This window comes from Nerophis ophidion, linkage group LG03 (genome assembly GCF_033978795.1).
Source record: "Nerophis ophidion isolate RoL-2023_Sa linkage group LG03, RoL_Noph_v1.0, whole genome shotgun sequence".
In the NCBI taxonomy this organism is placed as follows: Eukaryota; Metazoa; Chordata; class Actinopteri; order Syngnathiformes; family Syngnathidae; genus Nerophis; species Nerophis ophidion.
In genome coordinates, this window is record NC_084613.1 from 56,930,470 (window position 1) to 56,944,447 (window position 13,978).

The 13,978-nt window shown below is 39.5% G+C and overlaps 1 protein-coding gene across 5 annotated transcripts in view; it reads right to left on the reverse strand.

The window, feature by feature from the left end:
* kif6 (kinesin family member 6) overlaps positions 1-13,978 on the reverse strand; it is a 116,859-nt gene that overhangs the window by 81,061 nt on the left and 21,820 nt on the right. For all 5 annotated transcript variants that reach the window (XR_009806191.1, XR_009806192.1, XM_061895678.1 and 2 more), the window contains exons 6-9: positions 10,046-10,175; positions 1,295-1,501; positions 772-915; positions 80-166 (exon numbers count right to left, since the gene is read on the reverse strand). Coding sequence is in view for 3 of the 5 variants with exons in the window: in XM_061895678.1 (XP_061751662.1) it covers positions 80-166; positions 772-915; positions 1,295-1,501; positions 10,046-10,175 (568 nt within the window). In the remaining 2 variants the exon portion in view is untranslated. The remainder of the gene's footprint in view (positions 1-79; positions 167-771; positions 916-1,294; positions 1,502-10,045; positions 10,176-13,978) is intronic.

Here is a 13,978-nt window from a genome sequence, read left to right on the forward strand (position 1 = left end):
GTCTCATATTGGAGCGATGCACACCTAAGTTATAGTATTTATGACTTGTGATGTAGTGAGGCGTGTGCAGCTGTCTCACCAAGGCAGGATCAAGTTCTTCATTCAATACGGCCTCATTTTTGATGAGTGCCACCCGCTGAGCAAAGCGGCATGTAGAGATGGACTCCTGGATTAAAAAAAAAAAAAAGAGTAAGGAACTAACTTAAGAGGAAATATTTACAAAAAAAGTTAAATATACAATATGGGTCTTGTGTCAATGTGTATGACAGTCAATATGTGTATGACTGTTTCTCACAATCTGAATATATCAAATATGGCGCTATAGTCTTAGGCCACTATTAAACAAAATTGTTTAAGTAATGCTGAAATGATCACATATAATGACAATGTCAATTAGTAAAGTGAATTCATTCACCAAGACTGCCAAGAAATTTTTGCCAAAATAATAAAAATAAAAAAAATGTGATTTTCTATCAATGTGTTTGTTAGGAAATTACTTAATTGGTTTACGGAGGGTCTGTATTAGCCCCTTTATCCGCATGGCACTACAACATAATGGGTCATCCCTTCATCCATGGGTCACACCACTATAACACGCAGAAATTGGTGTGGTATTTTTTGTATTTTTTCCTGTCCCGTTTACAGTTGCTGTGTCAAAATGATTGCAGTGAAAAAGTTAATTAAAGCAATGTAATTACAGTAGTTGTGGCCAAAGACTTGCACAACTGTAGCGAAGCCAAGGTTGGTAGTCATCAAAACAGTGTGTCTTACATCAATATTGCTCTTGTCAACTGACACAGTGGCAATCATAGAGGTCATACAGTTGCCTCCAAGGCTATCTCTCAGCACCGACGTCAACATGGAGTTCCTGTACGGAATATGGCTGCGATTTCTCTCTGACAGAGCAATAATGACCTGAAGAAGAGAAAAGGCACAAATATTTGAATAAAGACGGAAGATGGAAATATGCACGTTAAATAAGTTTTGCCAGAGTGGGTCATCATTACTACTAATTGCTGGACAAGGTCCATTCATTAAAATCAAATGTCTGACATAAAATTAAATATACTGAAAGTAGTAAACTCTTAAAAATAGTCTGCACTTGGCTACAATAACTTTCATAGCTCATTTTGAATAAGATCACCATACTGATTGTGAAAAAGGGGAGTTTATAGTTTTCATGAGATGATTAAATCATTTTAAAAAACAATTTCTAGAGGTACATTGATAAAATCTACACATCTGATCATTTATTTAGCAAAGACAAAAAACTAAAATTTGTTAGTAAAACCACCTGCTCTAAGTAATGAAGGGAAAGGTTGATGAATTTGGCCTCAGTGAGCAGCAGCCCATTTAGGCCTGTTTTGCTGGCCCGATCTGACCCAGCAAGGTCCACCAGGTGAAGCTTGGAGTGCCGTAGTGTATCAGAGCCTGGCTCACGCATACACAAGTGCACGGTGAAAATACAGTGGGAACGTGTAGACGCCTGGTTCATGGGATTCTGGAAATGAGAGAATGACAGTGAGAGAAAAAAATCTTCACCTTTTGAATCAAAAACAGTACTGACCCAAGGAAAAAAAAAGTTTCCATCTGTGATTGATGGAGACTTTCTTTTCATCATAATTTTTTCCTGCTTCTGCTGATTCAAACATTGGTTGCATTATAAACAATGAGCAGACGGTTCCAGCTTTGCAAAAGCTGTGGTGGATTTTCAGATAGCCATTTGTGTAGCAGAAGTTAGGCTGTGAGCCAGATAGAACAAAACAATAGTGTCTGCAGCAGAGACTTTATAAGGCACTTACTTTTTAATCATAATTTATTCATGATCTAAATACAGGTGCTGTCTTGATGTCCTCACATTATATATGTTGATCATGCTGTAAAAATTTGACATGCCTGCCATGTTTTCAAACATGCGAGAAACATTTACAACGGAACTTCAGCGCTGAAGGTGTGCTCATGGGGAGAGGCAGCATTTGTTGTGCTCAAGATTGAAAAAATGCATACTTCAAAAGAGATCTACATATTTATACCACATTGCAAACATGAACACTTCTCAAATGGGCCGGTGACCAAGACTTAGTGATAGAATACATGTGCCATGACTTCCCCACAATTTTGAGCCACTCAAATCATGTTTTTATTTTTATTTTGTTTTGTTGGGGACGGCGTGGCGTGGTTGGTAGAGTGGCCGTGCCAGGAACATGAGGGTTCCTGGTTTAATCCCCACATTCTACCAACCTCGTCACGTCCGTTGTGTCCTTGAGCAAGACACTTCACCCTTGCTTCTGATGGGTCGTGGTTAGCGCCTTGCATGGCAGTTCCCCCCATCAGTGTGCGAATGTGTGTGTGAATGGGTGAATGGGTGAATGTGGAAATACTGTCAAAGCGCTTTGAGTACCTTGAAGGTAGAAAAGCGCTATACAAGTATAACCCATTTACCATTTTATTATTCTTCAGTTTTTTGATTCAAGTTATTGAACAAACAATAGATGATAATAGGGGCTCACAAATCCACAGGGATTGCAAATTGCATCACATTATGAGACATTAAACCATATAAAACATTTATCCATCCATGTTCTACTGCTTGTCCCTTTCAGGGTCGCGGTGGGTGCTGGAGCCTATACCAGCATATTAAATAAAATAGCAGGTTGCATCGCATTAGGTCATGTTTGGTAGAACGAGACAAGACATTTGAATTTGGCAATATTTACACACTAAGGCAAAAATTCTCCTAATCTGTCAGATTGCAAGAGAATATTCTGCACAAAGTCCTCCATTGACTTTGTGGGCATCATTCCTTGCACAACTGGAGCAACGCCAAAGTCGGTAGTCATCAAAACAGATTGTTTATATTCATAACATGTATTCATTTTATACTGTTTATCGTGTTCAAGGACCCAGGTGAGCAAGGGCTCTTCCCAGTTTTTTCTGGGAAAAAGCGGGGTACACTGGTCTGGTTGCCAGTTACTGAATATGGATAACACTATGAGTATGTCATATATCATTACCTAGGCTTGGTTGAAAAAAAAAAGGATGGTAATAATTGTGATTAATTGGCAACCAATCAGTGCCCAAAATTATTATTTTAGAAAAGTCAACATTTTCAGGCACCATATCATGTGTTTCCCAGGGTTATGAATTTGATCCAGGTCATGACTCTGGCTCACAGTCATTCCAAATCTTTAATGTTCATTCGAATGTATACTGTAAATGAGTCCTTATCATGCCAGATGGGGACATTTATCTTCAGCTTTCTAGCAGCATGTTTTAAGTCTAAATTGACTGGTGTTTGGAGCTGTCCACAGCTTCCCCCATTTCGGCTAAAGCTGCTGCTTCAAAATCCAAATGAAGAGAAATAGCACAAAAGAGTAATGCTACTACACTACATCAACATTTCATTGTGCATAAAGTGTGCTGCTGGTAATAAACAGCATTGCTTTTGCACATTAGCTGGTGGAAAGTTAAACAGTTCAGACCAATGCTTTTGTAAAAGCAGTCAAAAAAATACTTCTGTTCTCAGGATCAAATGTTAATTTTAAATCACATGCTATACCCAAATACAGTATTACATGACATCAGTCGCTACAAACTCTTGAATAGGTAAACATTGAGATTAACTCAAATTCACCACAGTCCCCATAAGGTGAAGTAAGGACAGGCAGGCTGATAGGATGCAGACAGAGGATATGAACTTTGTGCTCCACATCTTAACATAAAAAAAGGATACAAAGGGGGAAGAAACAAATGAAAAAAAAATTTCCTGATGAAGTCCAAAAAAGTAAGAAGTAGAGAAGGTGCATTGTAGTCCCCAAAAAAATTCTATAATGGAAGTCTAGTCTCAAATTGAATGAGCTCATGTTCTGTTCATGTGGCCAGTGTGAGTGAATAGATATTTAATCTGTTTTGGCTGGGATAAAAAAAAAAGAAACTTTTGTGCAAACATGTCGGAATTATATCAAAAGTAAAGATTTCTGTTATAAATTTAGCAGTTGTGAAAGGTCGTTTGTTCGCTTTAGGCTTAAGTGAAAGTTTCTTGTCAAGAGGTCTCTGCAATGGTGAGTTCACAAGATTGTGTGTGTGGGTGGCTACTTGGGGACCGGGACCCCCCCCCCCAAAAAACCCTGAGCTGCTTAATCAATGCACTTTTGTACAAAAATAGTTTCTTTCAACTGACATTTTTTCAGTTCATCCAGAAAAGGACACCAACATTATGTCCTCAAGCCAAATAAAATACAAATGTGTTATTGTTATACATGTGCAACGCTTTTATAAAACCAGCCACATTTCCAGTTGTACTACAAATACATATATACACACACACTATATATACACACACTATATATATATATATATATATATATATATATATATATATATATATATATATATATATATATATATATATATATATACATACATACATACATACATACAAACCCCGTTTCCATATGAGTTGGGAAATTGTCAAAAAAACAGAATACAACCCATATTCAAATGAATGCCCTACAAAGACAAGATATTTGATGTTCAAACTCAAACTTTTTTTTTTGCAAATAATAATTAACTTAGAATTTCATTGCTGCAACACGTGCCAAAGTAGTTGGGAAAGAGCGTGTTCACCACTGTGTTACATCACCTTTTCTTTTAACAACACTCAATGAACGTGATGGAACTGAGGAAACTAATTGTTGAAGCCTTGAAAGGGGAATTCTTTCCCATTCTTGTTGTATGTAGAGCTTCAGTCCTTCAACAGTCCGGGGTCTCCGCTGTCGTATTTTACGCTTCATAATGCGCCACACATTTTCGATGGGAGACAGGTCTGGACTGCAGGTGGGCCAGGAAAGTACCCGCACTCTTTTTTTACGAAGCCACGCTGTTGTAACACGTGCTGAATGTGGCTTGGCATAGTCTTGCTGAAATAAGCAGGGGCGTCCAAGAAAAGGACAGCGCTTAGATGGCAGCATATGTTGTTCCAAAACCTGTATGTACCTTTCAGCATTAATGGTTCCTTCACAGATGTGTAAGTTACCCATGCCTTGGGCACTAATGCACTCCTCTACCATCACAGGTGCTGGCTTTTGAACTTTGTGTCAATAACAGTCTGGATGGTTCGCTTCCCCTTTGGTCCGGATGACACGATGTCGAATATTTCCAAAATCAATTTCAAATGTGGACTCGTCAGACCACAGAACACTTTTCCACTTTGCATCAGTCCATCTCGGGCCCAGAGAAGCCGGCAGCGTTTCTGGATTTTGTTGATAAATGGCTTTGGCTTTGCCTAGTAGAGCTTTAACTTGCACTTACAGATGTAGCAACCAACCGTATTTAGTGACAGTGGTTTTCTGAAGTGTTCCTGAGCCTATGTGGTGATATCCTTTATAGAGATTGATGTCAGATTTTGATACAGTGGCGTCTGAGGGATCAAAGGTCACGATCATTCACTGTTGGTTTCCGGCCATGCCGCTTACGTGGAGTGATTTCTCCAGACTCTCTGAACCTAATGATGATATCATGGACCGTAGATGTTGAAATTCCTAAATTTCTTGCAATTGCACTTTGAGAAATGTTGTTCTTAAACTGTTTGACTATTTGCTCACGCAGTTGTGGACAAAGGGGTGTACCTCGCCCCATTCTTTCTTATGAAAGACTGAGCATTTTTTGGGAAGCTGTTTTTATCCCCAATCTTCTCACCCACATGTTCCCAATTAGCCTGCACACCTGTGGGATGTTCCAAATAAGTGTTTGATGAGCATCAACTTCATCAGTATTTTATTGCCACCTTTACCAACTTCTTTGTCATGCGTTGCTGGCATGAAATTCTAAAGTTAATGATTATTTGCCCAAAAAAAAAGTTTATCAGTTTGAACATCAAATATGTTGTCTGTGTAGCATATTCAACTGAATATGGGTTGAAAATGATTTGCAAATCATTGTATTCCGTTTATATTTTCACCAAGACAATTTCCCCAACTCATATGGAAACAGGGTTTGTATATATACTGTGTATACAGTATATATATATATATATATATATATATATATATATATATATGTATTTGTATATATATACTGTATTTGTATACATATACAGTATATATATATATATATATATATATATATATATATGTATTTGTCTATATATACTGTATTTGTATACATATACAGTATATATACATATATATTTGTATATATATACTGTATTTGTATACATATAAAATGTATATATATATTATGTATTTGTATACATATATACTGTATTTGTTTCTATATATATATATATATATATATATATATATATATATATATATATATATATATATATATATATGTATGTATGTATGTATATATATATATATATATATATATATATATGTATATATATATATATATATATATATATATATAGGCTTCACGGTGGCAGAGGGGTTAGTGCGTCTGCCTCACAATACGAAGTTCCTGCAGTCCTGGGTTCAAATCCAGGCTCGGGATCTTTCTGTGTGGAGTTTGCATGTTCTCCCCGTGAATGCGTGGGTTCCCGCCGGGTACTCCGGCTTCCTCCCACTTCCAAAGACATGCACCTGGGGATAGGTTGATTGGCAACACTAAATTGGCCCTAGTGTGTGAATGTGAGTGTGAATGTTGTCTGTCTATCTGTGTTGGCCCTGCGATGAGGTGGCGACTTGTCCAGGGTGTACCCCGCCTTCCGCCTAATTGTAGCTGAGATAGGCGCCAGCGCCCCCCGCGACCCCGAAAGGGAATAAGCGGTAGAAAATGGATGGATGGATGGATATATATATATATATATATATATATATATATATATACATATACACTTGTGGATCTAAGGGAACATTCATTATATAATAGTAAGAGCCTGATTTACTAAGATCTTAACGCCACGCGCTAAACAGCATATGCAATCCATAAAATAGTGTGTACTATGAGTGGAAGTGTTTCGTGTGATTTATAAACAGTTTGTACAATTCAAAAGTGGTTCAAACTGCCTTATTTAATTGAGGATTTTATGTGTACATATATATATATATATATATATATATATATATATATATATATATATATATATATATATATATATGGGGCAGCACCCATATATAAACTCGATCATTTACTGCACATTAATTTTTGTCATGCTTCTATTCGTGGCTTTTGCCATGTTTTCAAACATGCAAGAGAAAAATGTACTTCGGAACTTCAGCGCTGAAGGTGCACTCATGCAGAGAGGCTTCACTTACTGTGCTCAAGATGGAAAAAATGCATAATTCAAGAGCTTTTTATTCACTTAGGAAATATGTTAATTATATGGATTGTCAATATAAAAAAAGGATTAGCATTAAGAAAACTCCAGCAGACACCAAACGCATCAAATTAATTTGTTTTAATCAGCCCTTTAAAGTATGCGAAGAATGGACAAACAAGTTGCCTCTATATTGAAGCTACAGTATTATCATATTGTGGATGGGGCGTGGTCAGCGCGCCTCCTGCAGGAATGGGGTGTGTATGGACCGGCCTCGAAGCACAGCTAGCAGGTGATTGGATTACCCAGCAGGGAATGATCATGGTGATTTGATTACCCATCCATCCATCCATCCATTTTCTACCGCTTATTCCCTTTCGGGGTCGCGGGGGGCGCTGGCGCCTATCTCAGCTACAATCGGGCGGAAGGCAGGGTACACCCTGGACAAGTCGCCACCTCATCGCAGGGCCAACACAGATAGACAGACAACATTCACACTCACATTCACACACTAGAGCCAATTTAGTGTTGCCAATCAACCTATCCCCAGGTGCATGTCTTTGGAAGTGGGAGGAAGCCGGAGTACCCGGAGGGAACCCACGCATTCACGGGGAGAACATGCAAACTCCACACAGGAAGATCCCGAGCCTGGATTTGAACCCAGGACTGCAGGAACTTCGTATTGTGAGGCAGACGCACTAACCCCTCTGCCACCGTGAAGCTGGGATAATCATCCAATCACCTTATCAGCAGCAGCCGGGCCGACACACATGGGGGGAGTTGGAGTTGCTGTTGAACGGACGCATTTACTGGACATTGCTGGAGAGAAAAAGCCGAAAAGACAGAAAAGACAGAAAAGACACGGAGCAGAGACTGTCGTGAGGGGCTTCGTGACGCAAAGGCTGAAAAGTTGTAGCGTGGAGTACGGTCCTTGTGTGTGTGCGCTCGCAAATAAAGACTTTGAAAAAAACAGACCACAGGCTGCTGTGAAGATCTGTTGGTGTTTGGGGACCCACGGGAGAAAGACTACCACACGTATATCCATCCATCAATTTTCTACCACTTATTCCCTTTGGGGTCACGGGGGGCGCTGGTGCCTATCTCAGCGGAAGGCCTCGTACACCCTGGACAAGTCGCCACTTCCTCGCAGACCACACATACATATATGATTTATTACAGTGAAAAAACTATGTAGACTTTCTCTTAGTTTAGACTTATTAAAATGTTCCAGTATATAGATATGATTATATGAGTATCAATTCACAGAGATTCCTGAGCCATTTTGAGAGTTAATGAGCAAGCCAGTCACGTGGTCCGTGCCATAGAAGTGGAAACCACAGATCTCCTCCCCACCAACAACAATGCTAATAATGCAGTCTTTGTGAGAGCCACCAACGATTACTCTGAAAAAAAATCCATCCATCCATCCATTTTCTACCGCTTATTCCCTTTCGGGGTCGCGGGGGGCGCTGGCGCCTATCTCAGCTACAATCGGGCGGAAGGCGGGGTACACCCTGGACAAGTCGCCACCTCATCGCAGGGCCAACACAGATAGACAGACAACACTCACACTCACATTCACACACTAGGGCCAATTTAGTGTTGCCAATCAACCTATCCCCAGGTGCATGTCTTTGGAGGTGGGAGGAAGCCGGAGTACCCGGAGGGAACCCACGCATTCACGGGGAGAACATGCAAACTCCACACAGAAAGATCCCCGAGCCTGGATTTGAACCCAGGACTGCAGGACCTTTGTATTGTGAGGACCTTATATTTTTATCCTGAATACATGTAGGTATGAACTACACATTTTAAAAGCTTTTTGCTCAACAGATCCAGTTTTAGTGAAACCTTATAGCATTCATGTAGCAGTATTGCTACGTGTTAAACATGAAATATAAACTGTTGTTGGCAGGTTTTGGATGGTATATTAGAGGGCTTTATTTATTTGTGACTTACAGTGTATAAAAAAAGAAAAACGTGTTAATGCCTTACATAGGGATTGTGAAAAATAAAAAGCACATCTCTTTCGAATGTTTGCGTATTTCCAGTATGATTGATCTGCTTATGTGGTGAGAGTGCAGAAGCGTTTTCATTGTGACATCATCCCACCCCGAATCTACGGAAATTGCCAAAGCTATTCAGAGTGGAATATTTAAAATAGCCGTCTCAAATTGTGACATTTTGTGATCTTTAGCAGGGAATTTTCACATACTTACTTGGATATTGTTTAATGGATACAATTAGGCATATAAAGTTAACTTCTTTCTCAATTCTACTGGTACTTTAAGTCACCCAGCATGCAGCTATACAATTATAAAATAATATTGCTGAATAGATATTTTTTTATTTGACCATGCAAATATGTTAACACATAAACACACACACATGTATGGGGATGATTCTCAGTCAAGTGTCCGTCTTTGCAGAGTGAACACCAAGTGTGTGTCAGTTTGTATGTATTTTTCAGAGCACTAAATAAAATAGTGTTCGTAAAACGGTGATAAATGTTGATTAATCACATTGTTCCTGCTGTATAATATGTTGCCATCTTCTCCTCCCAGTATTGTGGCCGTTTTGATGATCAGTATATATTGAGCATATTAATGACAGAGAAACAAAATAGATTGAATGCCTCATTCTGCTCACTTAACAGACATTATCCACTTTGTACATGTAGGCCAGATTTGCATGTGCTATCAAGTATGAGTACACGCAAACCTTTAGTAAATCAGGCCCTTATTGTGATATACAATGCAATATTTGGGAACATCCCCTTCTTACTTCTGCAATCATTCGATTGGTGTCCCCCAAGAACAAGTGATTGAGAGCCTCCTCTTCATTTGCAGACTGCAGCATAGAAAGGTTCTTGATATGAATGTTGTGGTCAGGATCTTCCAAGATTATAACTTTTCTGGCAAAAAAAGGAACATTATGTTGCTGTAGGAAATACCAGAAATTATAAGTCCACTTACAGTATAAAGAACAAAGCATAACAAACAGTGACAAAATCTGAACAACTTAATAGCACAAAATAGGACAAATTCAATTTTATGAATTATGTTTGCCTTAGTCTAGCGCAGCTCTGAATCAAAACAAAAAGTCCAAATAAAAAGAGTCAGTGCAAAGTATATGCATGACCTGTTCTAGAAAGGGTCTATAAATTGATAACAGACATCCATATATCCATTTCTATACGGCATGTCCTCATTAGGGTCATGTGGTAGCTGGAGCCTAACCAAGCTGACCTCTGATTTATGGCCATTTGAACCCTGGACTGATCTCTTGACAATGGCAGGGCACATATAGACAAACAATCTTTCACACTCACATTTACCCCAATAGATAATTTAGAGTCTTCAATTAGTCTAACATGTGAAGTAAACCTGGTAAAAACCCAGCAAAACAACAACTGCAAAAAATCTGGGCATTATTTTTTTACTCAGCGCTCTTGTTTCAGCTGCACTTTTAAAATGTTATTAAAACAGCCTTCCATCATCTCTGTAATATCGCTGAAATGTTGTTCCATTTTGTCCATAACTGACATGGAGATCATTGTACATGCGTTTGTTACGTCTCGTCTTGACTATTTTTAATTATTATTTTATTTTCTCCCCATTTCCAGGATTAAATATTTGCAGTTAGTACAAAATGCATCTGCTAGATTTTTGAACAGAACAAGGAAATGGGATCATATTATGTATATACTGGCCCACCTGAACTAAATCCTGGTGAACTTAAGGTGCATTAAAGTTTTCTTACCTACGCTGAGAGAGACAAGCACTTAAGATGCAATTTTAAAGTTTTACTACTTACGACCCTGAGAGGGACAAGCTGTAAAAAATGGATAGATGGACATACAAAATATTAAACGGTCCAGCACCATCTTATCTTGCCGATTGTATTGTACAGTATGCTCCGTCCCAAAATCTGCGTTCCATAAACGCCAGCGTATCAGTGAACTCCAGAACCCTAAAAAAGCCTTCAGGCTCCAGAGCAGGGGTCCCCAAACTAAGACCCATGGGCCGGATTCGGCCCGCCAACATACACAATCCGTCCTGTGGGAAGTCCCAAGTTAAAAAAATAAATACATTACTCCAGTATTTTGGATTGCCCTACCGGCCATCGTTAGAGATGCTACCTCGGTAGGAGCATTCATGTCCCGCCTTAAAACTCATTTATATACTCTAGCTTTAAGATAGACACCCTTTTTACACCAGTGTCTGACAGTGGGCTGACCTGGCTGAGCCCGAGAGATATATTGCCTACGACTATCTGTTGGCTTCCCAATGGAATGGACTCCCACAATATATATATAAATGTAACAATACAATAATTATACCCAGTCCACATTAAATATAGCCGATCACCCAGGAAGGGGAGTTCCCACATCTGTGGTCCCTTTTCAAGGTTTCTTGTTTTTCCCAACTGGGGGTCTTTTGAGTTTTTCCTTGTGAATTTAGATCAGGGGATGTTGTTGAATTTGTAAAGCCATTTGAGACACTTGTGATAAGGAACTATATTAATGCATTTTTTATTATTTTTTTAACACCCAAAGTCAGCTGGAACCCTAATGAGGACAAGTGTTACAGAAAACGAATCGATGGTTGGTTTTGCAATACTACATAACTATTGTTTCCCTAATGCGCCCATCAACTCTTGCATGGCTGGGATTACTGTATTGTATTGTTTACAAACATATTAAGATTCACTATGAATATAGTATATAATATACAGTATACACACAATAAGAGACATTTGGGCATTCCTGTCACAGTGGAATGCTGGCACAGATGGAGAGGGTTATAAGAGAGTTTACTAAAACTGATCAAGAAGAGGAGGGATAGGAAGTGGACAAAAAGCAGACCAACAGTGCCACAGCTTCTTCTTGAATCAGCAAGTGTAGCCACAGCACGGTTAAAAGCACGGGCACTGTCTATTTGCAGAACACTATGATTTGTGGGTATCTAAAACCTCCGGCAGAATCATCTGAAAAAGGCCTTAAATGGAAATGCTAGCAGAAAATAAGCACAAACACTAAATTGATGGACCAAGATGGTTTTGTTCCTTTGACATCTATTTTGATGATGTATTGCATGTGACAAAAAAGATGAAAGACCGACAAACACCCAAACAGCTTGAAGAGATAAAGAAGAAAAGGAGAGGCAGAGAGTGAGGCAAGAAATGAGAAGGAAAATAAGAAGTGGCTGAAGACAAAAACTGGAACAAAAACAGTCCCAGTAACATGCAGTGAAAAATTGTTTCTTCACATGTGTCATGTACTGTTTTGTCATGTTCGAGCCACCGTAGCCTGTGTTCAGTGTGTGACGTCAGGAGAGCGGGGGAGAGTTGAACTCTCGAGGTTGTTAATAAACGGGAGTGATCCGAGGCATTGAGTTAAAACGTGTTGCCTGATTATTATTAAATTAAGACACCTAAATAAGCATATAGGTGAAACTGAGGACATAACAATGGCGACGAGTGATGCACAGAGCCTGCAAGCCAAGTGAGATAACGCCAGCATATCACAGTTTAATCTGAAGTGTAACAGAAGTTGCTGCTAGCGTTAGCATAGCATTAGCATAGCATTAGCATGGAGAAGACGAGCCTGTCTGCGTTTGATTGCTACTCCGACCCGGCGACGTTGGGACCGCGGTGGACAAGATGGCTAATGTCATTTGAACTGTTTGCTGATGGAAAAGGTCTCATTATCACAGAAGACACAGATGACTTCGTGAAACAGCGGCGGAGAGCACTTCTTTTGCATCATGCAGGACCGGACACACAGGACATCTTCTGCACGCTGGACAACACTGGAGGTGCAGCAGACTATGATGACGCTGTTGCTGCTTTGAATGGATACTTCGTGCCACAAGTAAACGCCACTTTCGCCCGCCAGACATTTCACAAAATTACACAAAATCCAAGTGAGACTGTACAACAATTTTCCACACGTTTAAGACGTGCTGCTAAGGACTGTAGTTTTGGTGCAGGTGCAGACGATCAAATTAGAGACGCTATCATTAGCAAATGCACATCGAGCTATATTCGCCGTAAACTGCTGGAAGAAGGACATGGGTTAGTGCTCGCTCGCACACTTGAACTGGCAGCACAATGTGAGCGAATTGAGGGACAAATGGCGGAAATGTCTGGAAAAGGTGAGAGAGTAGAGGCGTCTGTGAACCGCGTCACACAGAAAGGAGGGAAATATCAGAAGAAAGGACAAGGAAAATTTGACATGGACAGAGAGAAAACAGACAAAACTTGCTACCGGTGCGGACATGCTGATCACTTTGGGAGGGATCCTAAATGTCCCGCACGCGGTCAAACATGCCGCAAATGTAACGGTAAAGACCATTTTGCCAAACAATGCAAAACAAAAGGTGCAACGGGAAAAGAAAAAGTGCATAACATAGAGACAGAGCAACATGATTATGCTTTTATGCTAAATGACACTAACAGGTCAGAGAGGCTTAACATGAATGTGGGAGGAGTTAGCTTGAAGATGCTTATTGATTCTGGAGCTACATGTAATGTGATAGATGAAAAGACATGGCAGGGATTAAAAGCAGAGAAAATAAAATGTCACTCTTATATCCCAAAATCAGAGAGAAAACTATTCTCTTACTCATCTAACCAACCTTTACCTATTAAAGGGGCGTTCACATGCCAAGTAAAAATAGGAGAGCGTAGTGAACAAGCAGAGTTCATAGTAAT